This window comes from Colius striatus, chromosome 18, assembly GCF_028858725.1.
Source record: "Colius striatus isolate bColStr4 chromosome 18, bColStr4.1.hap1, whole genome shotgun sequence".
Taxonomy (NCBI): domain Eukaryota; kingdom Metazoa; phylum Chordata; class Aves; order Coliiformes; family Coliidae; genus Colius; species Colius striatus.
Genome location: NC_084776.1, coordinates 6,506,020 through 6,518,605, shown reverse-complemented (window position 1 = coordinate 6,518,605; position 12,586 = coordinate 6,506,020). Strand labels below are relative to the sequence as shown.

The window sequence follows — 12,586 nt, the reverse complement described above, 5'->3', positions numbered from 1 at the left end:
CTCTCCACATAGATAAAGCTAAAGCAAAGCAGTTAAAAGCCCCACTGCCTGCTTCTGCAAGTGTGAGGACAGAGATCCAGGGGCTGTGGGGTGGGGTTTGGAAGTGGAACATTTTGAACTGATTTCCAGCCAGTTCCTGGCTGCAGCAAACAGCCGAGAGCCGAGCGCATAACTGTGAGCCTGTTGAGCTTTCTGCTCCTGAGGCTGACTGCTGAGCCCCAGCGGAGCTTTTGCAGAGGCGAGACAGGCTCGAGAAAGGGAGGAAATCCAAGGGCTGACTTAGGACACAGACTGACTTATTCACTGAGATTTCTGGGTTTTTCCATTGTTGCAGGGAGGCACCAGCCAGCGCTGCCGAGCGCTCCAGGCAGCGTTATGCAAACTGCCTGGCAGCCCTCAGGCTGGGCTGTGTCTTCATTGCATGACTGATTTGGGGCAGAAAAGGGGCTTCTGGGATGTGAATATAGATTCTGGTGAGCCCACGGGGCAGACAAGGTTGGAGGAAGGATGGTGTAGTGCAGGACCTGGGTGCAAACCAGGCTGTGTCAGGCTGCCAGTGTGTGCCAGCCCCAAGATCCACACTCACCCCAGCACCAAGTGCTTCTCCTGCCTCATCTCCAACCATAGGAGCTCCAGGCTCTTGCTGGAGGGATCTCCTGCAGGACTCCTCACTGTAGCATTTAAAACTCTTTGATCAAAACAATGGTATTTTTGCTTATTCCAGTAAGCACCTCAGTGGCCATGCACGTGCTTCACCTCTGCAGTAGCTCTTTGAGTGCTTGGCTCAGGACCTTTGAGACAGCAAGAGAGGAGGCAGACAGGAGAACTCTCCTTTTTCTGCTTTGTCTCAGCAAGTTGATCAGGACTGAGAGTGCCCCTTAAGTGTGTGCTACTCATAGAGCTCAGACAGGGAGCTGTGTGAATGATTGGAGAAGAGAATAATCACCTCTAAAGTATCATCTTCTATCCACTGATAGATTGGATCTTAAATTCAGGGTTTTTCCTCTGAGCAGGTTCAACCACATTAGTCTTGTGATCATTTGATGAGCAATTCCTGCAGTTATATACCAGCTATACTGTGCAAGAGTAACTGATGGGTGAGATTGAAGTTCCAGTCTGTTTCTGCTGGACACTAGCATAGTGGGTAGCATATCTATTCACCCTCCTTGGATGCAGCTGATGACTGATACTTGGTTTTCCCATCCACTTGCAAAAAACATGCCAGCTATCAGCTTTCTGCTTCTGCAGATTTCTGCCAACATGGGTCAGATGGGAGCAAAAAGCTGGTGAAGGCTTTGCAAACTCCATCCATAAATACATCCCACTCGTGTTTCTGAAACAAGACCCTATCCAGAGGTTAAACTTTCCAAACCTCAAACCATCTTCTCATCTTTCTTCCTCTGAGGATTAATTTCCCTTTCTTCTACTCTTTATCTCTTATCTGGCTGAGACTGCAGATTTTTGAGCCAGGGACACTGTCCCTGCAGGGATGAGTGTGCTGTGGCTAGAGCAGGCAGGCTGTGGCACAGATAGGACCCATGGCTTCCTCATGAAGATGCCAGGGTGTAGCTGCCACCATGCTGGTGCAAGGTGGGAAGCTGCCCCTGCCCCCAGCGCTCCCAGCAGAGGTGAGGTAGATGTTGGGTTCTTTTTGGTCCCTTGGTGGGACTGCAGCAGGACAGTGCTACTGGAGGAAAGGCATCAGCTTCTCAGCTCCCATTTCTCCAGGCTCAAATGTTGACTCAAAAGGAAGTTCTTTCCCCTAATGTTTTTGATGTCCATGCCTCGGTGAGCACATTCCTGTGGTGGGAGCCAGTTGGCATCAGCCTCAGCTGGCACCTCGCCTCTGGGCTCATGGCTGTTTGTGTTGTGAGCTGCTCACTGGTGGGGTCTGGGCTTCCCACACCGGCTTTCACAGCCCTCAGCTGACCAACAACCATCCAGTTGGATGAGAAGCTTCTGCAGGGTGGTGACAATGGCAGCAGTGTCGGTGTTCCCTCTGCCACGGTGACACTGCAGTGAGCTGGGCCCCTCCAGCACTGTCCCTCACAGCTCCCCCGGGACTGGCACTGCTGGGACATGGCAGAAGAGGCTGGATTAGCCTTCCATCCTCTCTTTCTTAGCTGATTAACACTTCTGCAAACTGTGTGCAGGTCGTTTGCAGATGCTGGACTCCCCTTAGACCTCTTTGGAGGTCTAAGCAAATAAATAAGGGTTATGAAACAGTATGAATAGATTTGGGGTGTTCTTTGGTGCTGGTCAGAGCTGGTTTGATACAACACTGCTGATGGTCTTTTCCAGATCTAATCTTTACTTTTGTTAGTATTAACATATTAAAATATCTCTGTCAAGACAGGTCCATGTTAAAATATTCCATTGCTCACTTCAGCTTGATTCTGTAGTTTTTAAGGGGCTCCAGATCTGGTTTTGCATGTGAGTGCATGACAGCAATCACCTTCTTGGAGGGGAGCTGGCCTGGGGGTCCAGGCTGGAGGGGAAGGCTCAGGCAGCATGTGGGGTTGTATGTGCTGTCTCCATTTGCAGCCCACACAGCATTCTGTGCCAGGGAGGGAGCAGGGTGGGAGGAGGTACAAGCTCTGTAGAACTTCTCCACCTGAGAAATCCCTGGCTTTCAGGGATGTGCAAGTACCCCATCAGTGACAGTGGCACCGGGGGTCCAGGTTCAGACCTGAGTTGTTGGTTCTGTTTGCCATCTTGTAGGGTACCCTTTGTGTGGTGTAGGGGCTCAGGGTGCTCCTGGAGCTGGAGGAGGTGGGGATGAGTGCACCTCCTTCCTTCTGATGGTTTTCTTCCACTGCAGCGTGGCCTCCACCCTTGGATGTGTTGCCAGTTTGGCTCCCCATTGACGTCCACCCACCCTTCCCTTCAGTCTGATCCCAGCAGCTGCTGGATGATGCTCTTGGCCTCTCCCATGGAGCTCACCCAGCCCTCGCTGCCTCTCCCCAGCCCTGCCATGTCCACCCTGCAGGCACCAAGCATGCCCAGCTCTGCTGTCCTCTCTGCAGCTCTTGCAGGCTCTGAAGGTTTCTTCCCTCTCTGCACACAGCTCATCCATGCAAGACTACTGACTTTCCCATGTGCTCCCCAGACAGCAGTACCCCCTGTTCTCAGTTTGGAAAATCACCTTCACTTGGTGACAAATCCCCTGCTTGTCCTTGCCAAAGTGAACCCTCCTCATCCCATCCCACCTCATTTTTGAGGAGGCCTCGATTAGTAGGTGGTTTCAGTAGCTGCAGGAGCTGTGGGAATGTGCTGTGAGGACACTTCAGTGCAGTGTGGAAGAAACAAGATCCTGAGCTTTCAGCCATGGCTTTGGTGGGAGCTGAGCTCTCCAAATCCCTGGAGATCCTACCTTTGCCTCAAGGGATTTGTCTGCATTTCCTTCTGCAGCAGTTTTGAGAGTTCAGGTACCCTCAAACCTTTGCAAGACACTTTTGCACTCTTTTTTTTCCTTTTAATTCTCCTTTTCCTAAATGCATTGGCACCCAGCAGCAGGGAGCAGGGAGTTAATTCCTACCAAAGACCTTTTATCAAGCTGTGCATAAACCAAGTAACTGCACACGCCTTTGCTGGTTGCCATTGGGCAGTGCGTCTGACAGAACTGGGGAAATACTTGCAAGCCTCAAGCCTTCTGCTCAGCCTGGGAAGAAGAGAGGCAGCTTTAACTGCAGACCACGAGGAGCAGCTTGTCCTGCCCGTACAATAACAGGAGGTTGCTTTCCAGCCCTCAAGCCAGGCGAGCTGGGTTCCCATTTTTGCAGTGGTCTCCTCCTGGGGCAAAGCTGTGACGTGTTACAACACAAAGACGGCGCTTTGGGCACCTGATATTTTTGGGAACATCTTAAGCCCCATCCAAACTGGGACTGTCTCCAGAGCTCCCCACCTGGCAGCTCTCTGGGTGGGGAGAAATGCCAACAGAGTGGCCACCCTTGGAGGTTTGTCCTACAAGACCTGCTTGTTTGTGTCCCGACGTTTTTGACACAAAGATGCTACTGTTGCAGGGGTAGGAAATGGAATCTCGCTGTGACATAGGCTGGATGTGAGCACAAGTTGGGTTTCTTTGGTAGCAGCAGCAAAGGTGACCTGAAGGTTCAGGAATATTCCAATACAACTTGGGATAAAGGCCCATCTCCAAACCAAGGAGATGCATGTCCCCCAGAGGATGGCAAAAATCAGGGCGAGCTTGGCAGCAGGCAGCTGAGTGAGGGAAGGTTGTTGCTGAGTTGAGAACAGTTTGGAGCTGGCTGTGAAAGGGAGGGCTGGGGATGACTTTGGTGGAGGTAGGAGACAGACAACACACTCAGTGTGAGTTTAGGGATCGTTGGATCCATCTGGTGTCTTACCCTGAGTGGGGTTCAAAGGGCATCTTCGAGGTCCCTCAGCTCATCTCTGGGGTTGCCAGTCCACTTTCTGCTCTTTGTTACACCCTCTTTGAGGTCTGAAAATCCCTATGATTTCATGGTCAGTTTACTGCTTTTTTCTGAGGCCAATATTGTCTTCAGCAAAACTCCATTTCTGTAGGTTTTGGTTTGGTGGTTCAAGCCCTGCCATCATCCTCCAGCGTGGCACAACCAGAGGGTGCTGACGGGGGCCGGGAAGATCCTCTCTGAGCATCATTCAGGTCCTGGGGAGGGAATTTCCTCCAAGGACTTCCTGCCCACCTGCAGCCCTGACAATCTGCTCAGTCCCACCCAGTATAACCCCACTTGTGGTGCTGGTAGTACTGGAACCAGCCTTGTCATTGAGCCTTGCACAGTGGGACGCAGAGGGAAGTGGGTGTTTGTATCGCCGTTGAGCGGTGGGGAGAAGCGAGGAGCAGCCAGCTGATGTGACTCATCCCAAGTTCTGCAGTAAATAAATGGCACAGTTGGGAAAAACCCAGGGTCTTTAAGAGTCCCCACTCTCCCCACCAGATCAGTCTCCCTCCCAAATGTTTGCTAAAGAGACTGGAGTCTGATTGTTTCCACTTTGTTTTTACTGTTTAGACGCTCCCTTCCCTGGGCTGTTTTGCCTGTTCCGCAGTGGCCGGTGTTTAAACAGCCCTTAGCAGGAAATGTTTTGGAACTGTGCTTTTAAAAAACACAGCTCTGCTAAGATGTTCTTTTTATTCCTGGTTTAGACAGAGGCTTAGGATTCACAGAGAATGAACCTCTTGTCGGTAGGAGTAAGTTTGGCGGCAGTTTGTTTTGGAAGTGTCGTTGCTGAAGGTGGGACTGATCCGTGTGCTGTGGGCATTGAGGGGGGAGTCACTTGTGGTCCTGACAGTACAAAAAATAGCCTTTACAGTCAATTATATTCTGTACTCTCTTAGCTCCTCTCAAAGCCAAGGGTCTGAGCTGGATGCCTTGCCTCTGGAAAGCTTTGCTTTGACACTAGATCCAGCTCCAGTGGAAATTATGGAGCTGATGCAGAAATTATTGGGTGAGGTTTTTCTGGACTGGGTTCTACCAGATGACAGGGAGAGATGATGCTGAGTGTCCCTTTGGGTCTGGAAAGCTTTGAATCTTTGTGGATATCTCCAAGCCTTAAATTGGTACGTGGGGGTTTGTGGAGGCGTCATTTCATCTCGTGCTTCAGGAGCTGTGGGCTGGGAGGATGGAGCTGTTGGAGGATGCTCCACGTATCAGATGGGGGTCAGGAAGGACAGCAGTCCACTGCCTCCATCCTGGGAATGCAGCTGGAGGAAATGTTGTTCCAAGAGAGAAAGGCTATCTGGGAAAGGTCAGGAGCAACATCCCTGTGTCTGGTGCAGGCAGGGTGGGAGGGGAAGGCAGCAGGCTGAGGGCTGCAGGCTCAACCCCATCGTGCTCTCTGGGCTGGGATGGGAAGCCCGTTGCTGAGGGTGTGAGGGTGTTTATAGGGACAAGCCACCAGCCGAGGCACGACCAGACGGTGCTTGGGGCAAGTGGCACACTGCCAGGGAGCTGGGGGAGCCTGGTGAGCCGCAGCACCCACGGCATCATCCTGCCAGGGAGCTGCTTGCTCCTGTGTCCAATTAAACTGTTGGAGAGACCCAGAGAGGCAGAAGGGGTTGACTCAGGACTTGGCTGGGCTCCTGGGACCGACACTGCAATTCATCCAGCAGAGCAAAACAAAGAAACAAAGGCGCTGGGATTTTTAATAAGCGTTTAAGACCTTGGATTTGTGTCTCGTCAGTCATTTGATCCAGCCACAGGACTCCTATTAGTGGGTGGGAGAGAAATCCTGTCTGAGCATTAGACGCTGTAGGTTTCCACCCCGGCTGGGAAGCGATCGTTGGGTCTGGTAGGAGAAGCCTATTTACAGTCGCTCCCTGCGGGTTGCCAGGCTCCTCACAGAGCAGTTTGCACCAGATGGAGACCATCTCCTCCAGATTGCTGGCTCAGAGCAGCTCCTGCAAATCCCCAGCTCGGATTCATGCTGACCCTGGTGCAGTTAAACGAGAGCATCAGTCCTTATGTCAGACTGTGCCCAACGTGAGATCCTTCAGCAGCCCCGAGAAAGCACCGAGTGCTCGGCCCGGGATTACCTGTAGCTCACTCAGGACACACAGCTGTCTTTTCAGGCTGCCTCATCATAGTCCTTTGCAAAGTTCCTCGTTAATGTGGGGTGCAGTGCCTGGAGTTTGGTGAGCCCCATGCAGACTGGCCCTTGCAGGCAGCGATGGAGCCTGGCCGTTTGCTCTTAAAGGCAGGAAGATGGTTGAGCCCCAGTTCTGTGGGTCAGAGCTGCTCATGTGTCAGCCTTTGAAGATCTGGAGGAGAAAGGAGCAAACAGCACTGGACCCACTCCCATCTGTGCTCTGCCAGCAAAGCACTGGTGATGTTAGTGGATGGGAGAGAACCCCTGCCTGATGACACACGATGTGCTGAGCGGATTAGAGACCAGAGCAGTGCTCCAGCATGTCCCACCGCTCAAATGCAGCTCTCACGAGCTGGAGGTGAAGCAGCAATTGCAGCGACGGTGCCTCATCACAGCTCAGAGCTGCCCAGAGCACCTCCTGCCCATCTCCTGCTGCCTCAGCAGGCCATGGGACTGGGCATAAAGAGCTGGAATTTTACTCCAAGGAGAGGTGACCCTCAGCTGAGGTGACTCGGGGCCTGCCGCTGGGATTAGCGGTGAGGGAGGCTTAGCAGTGAGCAGCTTTTGTCCTGCTGTGAGGCTTTTGGTCTGTAAGTGCAGCTGCACTGAGTACTGTGCAGCCTCGTGATGCCTTTAGGAGGGTTACAGGAGCTGATGTGTGCACAAAACGATCTGGAGCAAGCAGCCCTGCTGTGGGACACGTGGTCTCCCACAGGAGCTCGCTGCTGGATCCAAGGTTTTTCCAAAGTGATGTCTGATGTGCTCTGAGCTGTGGATGATGACCTCAGCACCTTGAGAGATGGCTGCAAGGGCAGCAAGGCAAGATCAGTGTCTGGCAAGGATGGTAGGAAGTCAACAGGACAGGGCTTGAGTGAAAAAAAAGGAAGGTGAACCATGGGATCCTCCAAGAAAAGTAGTTTGGTACCCAGGGTGTTGTGGGTGGTCAGGGCGTGGAGCACAGCCATGGAAGAGAGAAGAGCAGGTGCAGTGCTGCTATAGCTCCTGTGTCTCCAGGACTCTGTCAGGAGTGTCTGCAGACCCCCATCCACAAGCCAGGAGAGTAGTGCTTGCCTGTGACCTGACTGACTTGTGAGATCTTGCTCCCATCCCAGTCCCCTCTGTGCTCATCACTACCTTCATCTCTCCCACACCGGGAGCAGCGCGGTCCCCTTGAGGCACGTTTCTCCTCTTGTGTTTGCAGGTTGCCTATGGGACCACAGAAAACAGCCCTGTCACCTTCATGGGATTCCCCAACGACAGCATCACCAGAAAGACTGAGACAGTGGGATACATCTTCCCCCACACAGAGGTGACCTCCCCACCTGCCCCAGGTCCTCTGTCCTCTCTCTCTCTGGTGACAGAGTCAGTTTGTGCCATCATGTTTGGCTCAGACATCCCCTCCTAAGCTCTTCTTCTCTTCCATCACAGGCAAAAATCGAAGATCCAGAAACAGGGCAGTCTGTGCCTCTGAACACTCCTGGGGAGCTTCAGATCCGTGGCTACTGCGTCATGCTGGGCTATTGGGATGACCCTGACAAGACCAGCGAGGTGGTCAGTGCTGAGGGGTGGTACAAGACAGGGTGAGTCTGGAAGCAGCCCTGATCCTCCTGGGTGTGTACAGGAGTGCCTTGGCTGTGACTCCCAAAGCAGGGAAAGCTGCCCACTTTAGCTTTCTGGTCTGTCCATGAAACTTCAGAACAGCTTGTAGCACAGAGCCCTCCGTGTTGGGGATAATCCCTCTGCTTCTGGTGCGATGGAAGGGCTGTGGGGATGCACCACAGGGGCAGGAATTGCCTCTCCCTAAGCCCTGATGTTTGTGTGGACACTGCTGATGGCAAGGTCTGGCTGTAGCAGGAGCTCTTTGGTCTGGGTGGGACCATCAGCCATTCTTCCACTCAAGTGGGACAGGACTAGGGGTGTGGTGTCGTTGCAGGGACATTGCCAGCCTGGATGAGCATGGCTACTGCAAAATTATAGGCCGTTGTAAAGACATGATCATTCGAGGAGGAGAGAACATCTACCCAGCAGAACTTGAGCAGTTTCTCCACACCCATCCTAAGGTTGAGGAGGTCCAGGTGAGCGGGAGGGAGGTGTGGTGGGCGAGGAGCGATGGTTCCTGTGACAGGAAACATGTACACAAAGCTGCTGGGACTGTTGTTTGGGACCTGGTTGTCTTCCTCTGTTTTCAGCATCAGCTTTCATGTAATATTGGTTGACAGGCAGGAAGGAGAGGCTCCTGGCATGGAAGGGGCAGACAGAGCTCCTGGCACGAGGCACATAGTTTTGGGCAACCCCACTGTGCACCAGTTTGACATCTGCAGAGTAGTCACTGCCATTCTTCTGCAGTCTTTCAACTGCATGTCCTCTTTCACAGCTCCCTTAGAAATTCTCACTTGGAAAGCAGTCTGGAAGGACAGTTTTTACTGACAATTCATTACTGAACTCCTAAATCCAAAAAGACTCCAACAAATCCCTGGAGGTGAGGAGTGAGACTCAGTTTCTCCCCTCTGTGAGGCAGCAATGATTTGCAGCACTGAGCAGCTGCTCCCAATCTGCTGGGATTGTTCTCCTCCAGGTTTTGTGCCAGACAAGTTTTCCCATAAATAAACCAGTTATTTAGTCAGTGTTGTGCCTGTGCCAGGCTAGCATCTCTCCTTGGAACACTCCCAGTGCAGATGGGTTGCAAACCAGCCCTGTTTATGTAGTTTCTAGGGCTTTATGTCACTGGTCTGGACTCAAAAGGATCGACGTGTCTCTAGGATTTTAAGATACTGGTTAAGGCAGGGAGGGACAGCAGGACTCTTGTGAAATGTGTGAGCAAACTTCAGAGAGTGATCAGCCTTGGGAAGCCCATCTCCTGGTGCCACAGGCAGTGATTATAGGGCTGAGATTATAGGGGTTTCAAATAATCCTTCAATTCAACTTCATCCCTCTCCTGCCATTCTGTCTGGGAATCCCAAAACACCAGCAGCAGCCTCCAAAGTCTCTCTGTTGGTTGTGAAAACCTGTTGCCTCATTTTGGGGGGAAGCAGAGGCATGCAAAGGGACGACAGGCCCATGTTACACCCATGATGAGCTGCTGCCTGGCTGCTCTGACTCAGTCGTTGGTCCAGTGACTTTGCAAAACCAAAGGAAGGTGTTGGCATGGGGGTGCCCAGCCTGCTCTACTGCTTTTCCTCTGGCAAACAGGTAGGAAGTCCTTCCAGGAGGGCTCCACATCGTGTAGAAAGCACTGGTGGAGTGGTCAAGCACTTCCTTTACATAGCCCCACACCTCCAGCATCCCGTGAGCTGGGTCAGGGCTCGTGCTGGGGGCCAGCACTGGTACTCTATGAGAGGAGAGGGATGTCCCCACTGTCCCTCTGCCCCAAACCAGGTGGTTGGTGTGAAGGATTCGAGGATGGGAGAAGAAATCTGTGCCTGCATCCGAGTGAGGCCTGGGCAGGACTGCACCGAGGAGGAGATTAAAGCTTTCTGCAAAGGGAAGGTGAGTCTCCCAGTTCCCTGCCAGGCCAGGACACCCAGCAGCTGCTGGAGACCTGCAGATGAAAGGCCAGAGATCCAGGGCAACTGGGGATGCAGCCCTGGCAGTCCTGGTGTGGGCAGCTCCTGTTCCCAGCAGTCTGTTTGGTTTTCTCTTCCCAGATCTCCCATTTCAAGATCCCCAGGTACATCGTGTTTGTGGCTCAGTACCCGCTCACCATCTCGGGCAAGGTAAGAGGGAAGGAGGCAGGGCAGGAGCCTCCTGTTCCACCTCCCATCTGAGCCTCAGTTCCACCTCCTCTCTGCACTTTCTTCCAGATTCAGAAATACAAGTTGAGGGAGCAGATGGAGAAGCACCTTCAGCTTTGAACTTGGGAAGGCAGAGCAAAAAATGGGATAAATGAGGCCCACCTCAGCCAGTGTTGCCTCTGCTTTTCACCTGTGCCTTGGGCAATGCAGCAGAGACCTTCTCTGCCTGACATCAGGCTGGTGGCACTTTTAGTCAATAAAACAGAGAGCCTTTTTTTTCCCCAGTTGGGTTTGTTTCTTTGCCAACAGAAATACTGTGGTGTGAGGAAGGGATGCTTATTTCTGGAATTCTGTCCAGTAACTGAAAGGCCTTATGAAGGTTTTAAACCCTCGTGTCTCTGAGCAGTTTGGCTGCAGTGGTTTCAGAGGACTTGCACAGATGCTGGTAGGTATTTTAAAGTCATTAGCAGCCTGGCCTGGCTTCCCAAGGTGGGTGAAGGCTTTCTCTGCTTGTGTGTTGCTGATGCTCTAAGTCATATAACACAGCTGATGAACTTGAAATGAGGGGCAAGGGCTGTAGAGAGACTTCACGTGGCAAGGGGCTCCCTAAAGCTGTCTGGATACACTCACCCACTTCCCACACCTCCCCTGGAGCCCCTGACCCTCAAAAACACTTCTCCAAGGTAGACTTGGTATTGTTTATTCTGTTGTTTTGGACAAGACAGACAGTAAGGACATTGCAGGAATACCAAAGTTCCTGTCCCAGTGGCAATGTGAAGCAGAGTGTAGCTGGGACAGCATTTTACGGGAGTTATTTGGTACCTCCCAACCATGAAACACTCCTCCGAGGACTGGAAGAGCAGAGCTCCTCTTCCTCACCGGCAGGAGTGTCCCACCCCAGCTGGGATGCAGATGACCTTGCTGCTGACCTCCTAAGTCCTCTCCTTCCCACTTCCTCCCCAAGCAGGGCTGCTGGTGAGGCCGTCACTGCTGTGCTGGGGCTTCCTCCGGCGCCTGCGGGGAAACGGTGCACCAGGGAGAGAGGTGAAGCATCAGCAAAGTGTCCATCCTGGATCTCCCAGCTGGCCTGTGGGCTCTACCCATGGAAGCAGACTCTGTGGACAGCATGCCCACAGTTCGTGCCTGCTCTCTGAAAGAGAAAAACACCATACAGGGGGGTTCATCAGATCCTTTCTGCAACAGCATCTCTCCAGCGGGAGATGTTCCCAAACTGCTCGTGGGGCTGGTGTCAGCATGTGTCACCAGCTTTGCCTCTGCCCACCCTGGTGTGACCGGGGAATGTGCAAGCAAAACTCAGCTCTGCTTCCTGCCCTGGTTTTAGGACCCCTGTTTAAACCTTCCTTCCATGTCAAGGACCTTCCCTGCATGTCTGTAACTGCAGCCAGTGACCTTGGGGCCACAGTGGACCTCTAGGTCTTAGGTTCAGGGAAGGACTTTTAGCTTCCTTTGCTCCCCCCAGCAGTAACCCAGGTGCAGGACAGGCCTGCAGCAAGAGGAGCTTCTCCTCTGGCTCCTGTCTGAGACATCCCCCATTTGCACAGCCCTTGTTCTGCCCAGAAGTGCCCTGTGTACTCACCATCCCTGAGTGTTCCCTGGGGAGACATGGAGTCGAAGTCAGCCCTGGCTTGGGGGAGTAAGAAACAACGTTGAGAAACACGGCAAGCACCAGTCACAGCCAGCACAAGGGGGTACCAGCCCCCTCGCCCCATCCCTGCTCCTCATTCACAGTGCCCAGGACGCTTTCCGTGCCCTCCCCACCCCCTTCCCCGGGGCACATCCCTCTTGAGATGCCCCATGGCCATCGCACCCTCCCCGGGAGGACGCAGCCGCGGCCGCACATACTCACAGGAGATGGAACGGGGACCCTCATGTCCGGCGGCACAGCCTCGGTGTGTGCGGGGCTGCAGGCGGGCTCCAGCGCTGCCGTCCCCGCACCGCCCCCCGTTCTTATAGCCCCCGCTGCCGCCGGGAAACTCCGGGCAGCCGCGGCCCGGGGAGGGGGAGCGGTGCGTCACGGCTGGGTTACTCTGAGCTGCCCGCTCCCGGCTTGGAAAAAGGAATCTGAGCCCACGGCCTTAGTCACGGGCACTTCTCCCGTCTGCGTGGCTATTAATACACCAGCCTTGCACAACCCAGCGGACACGCCGCGGCGCAGCCCGGCCGGGGCACGCGGGGGCAGCTCCGGGGATCCCCGAGCCTCACGGGGACCGTGTCCGCGGGAGGGGCCGCGCCGAGGCGCACCGGCCCCGCCA

At 53.6% G+C, this 12,586-nt stretch overlaps 1 protein-coding gene and 1 long non-coding RNA gene across 3 annotated transcripts in view; one reads left to right on the top strand and one right to left on the bottom strand.

Moving 5' to 3' along the window:
• The window catches only part of ACSF2 (acyl-CoA synthetase family member 2), a 36,527-nt gene extending 25,939 nt beyond the window's left edge, over positions 1-10,588 (top strand). For both annotated transcript variants that reach the window (XM_062011029.1, XM_062011030.1), the window contains exons 11-16: positions 7,784-7,891; positions 8,011-8,162; positions 8,516-8,657; positions 9,958-10,068; positions 10,227-10,295; positions 10,383-10,588. In XM_062011029.1, coding sequence (XP_061867013.1) covers positions 7,784-7,891; positions 8,011-8,162; positions 8,516-8,657; positions 9,958-10,068; positions 10,227-10,295; positions 10,383-10,433 — 633 coding nt within the window. In that variant the 3' untranslated portion in view covers positions 10,434-10,588. The remainder of the gene's footprint in view (positions 1-7,783; positions 7,892-8,010; positions 8,163-8,515; positions 8,658-9,957; positions 10,069-10,226; positions 10,296-10,382) is intronic.
• A 409-nt stretch (positions 10,589-10,997) lies between these two features.
• Positions 10,998-12,586, bottom strand: LOC133627190 (uncharacterized). Its single transcript, XR_009820000.1, has 3 exons — positions 12,181-12,586; positions 11,911-11,958; positions 10,998-11,463 (listed from the first exon to the last, which is right to left on the bottom strand). It is a non-coding gene; the product is annotated as an uncharacterized LOC133627190 (long non-coding RNA).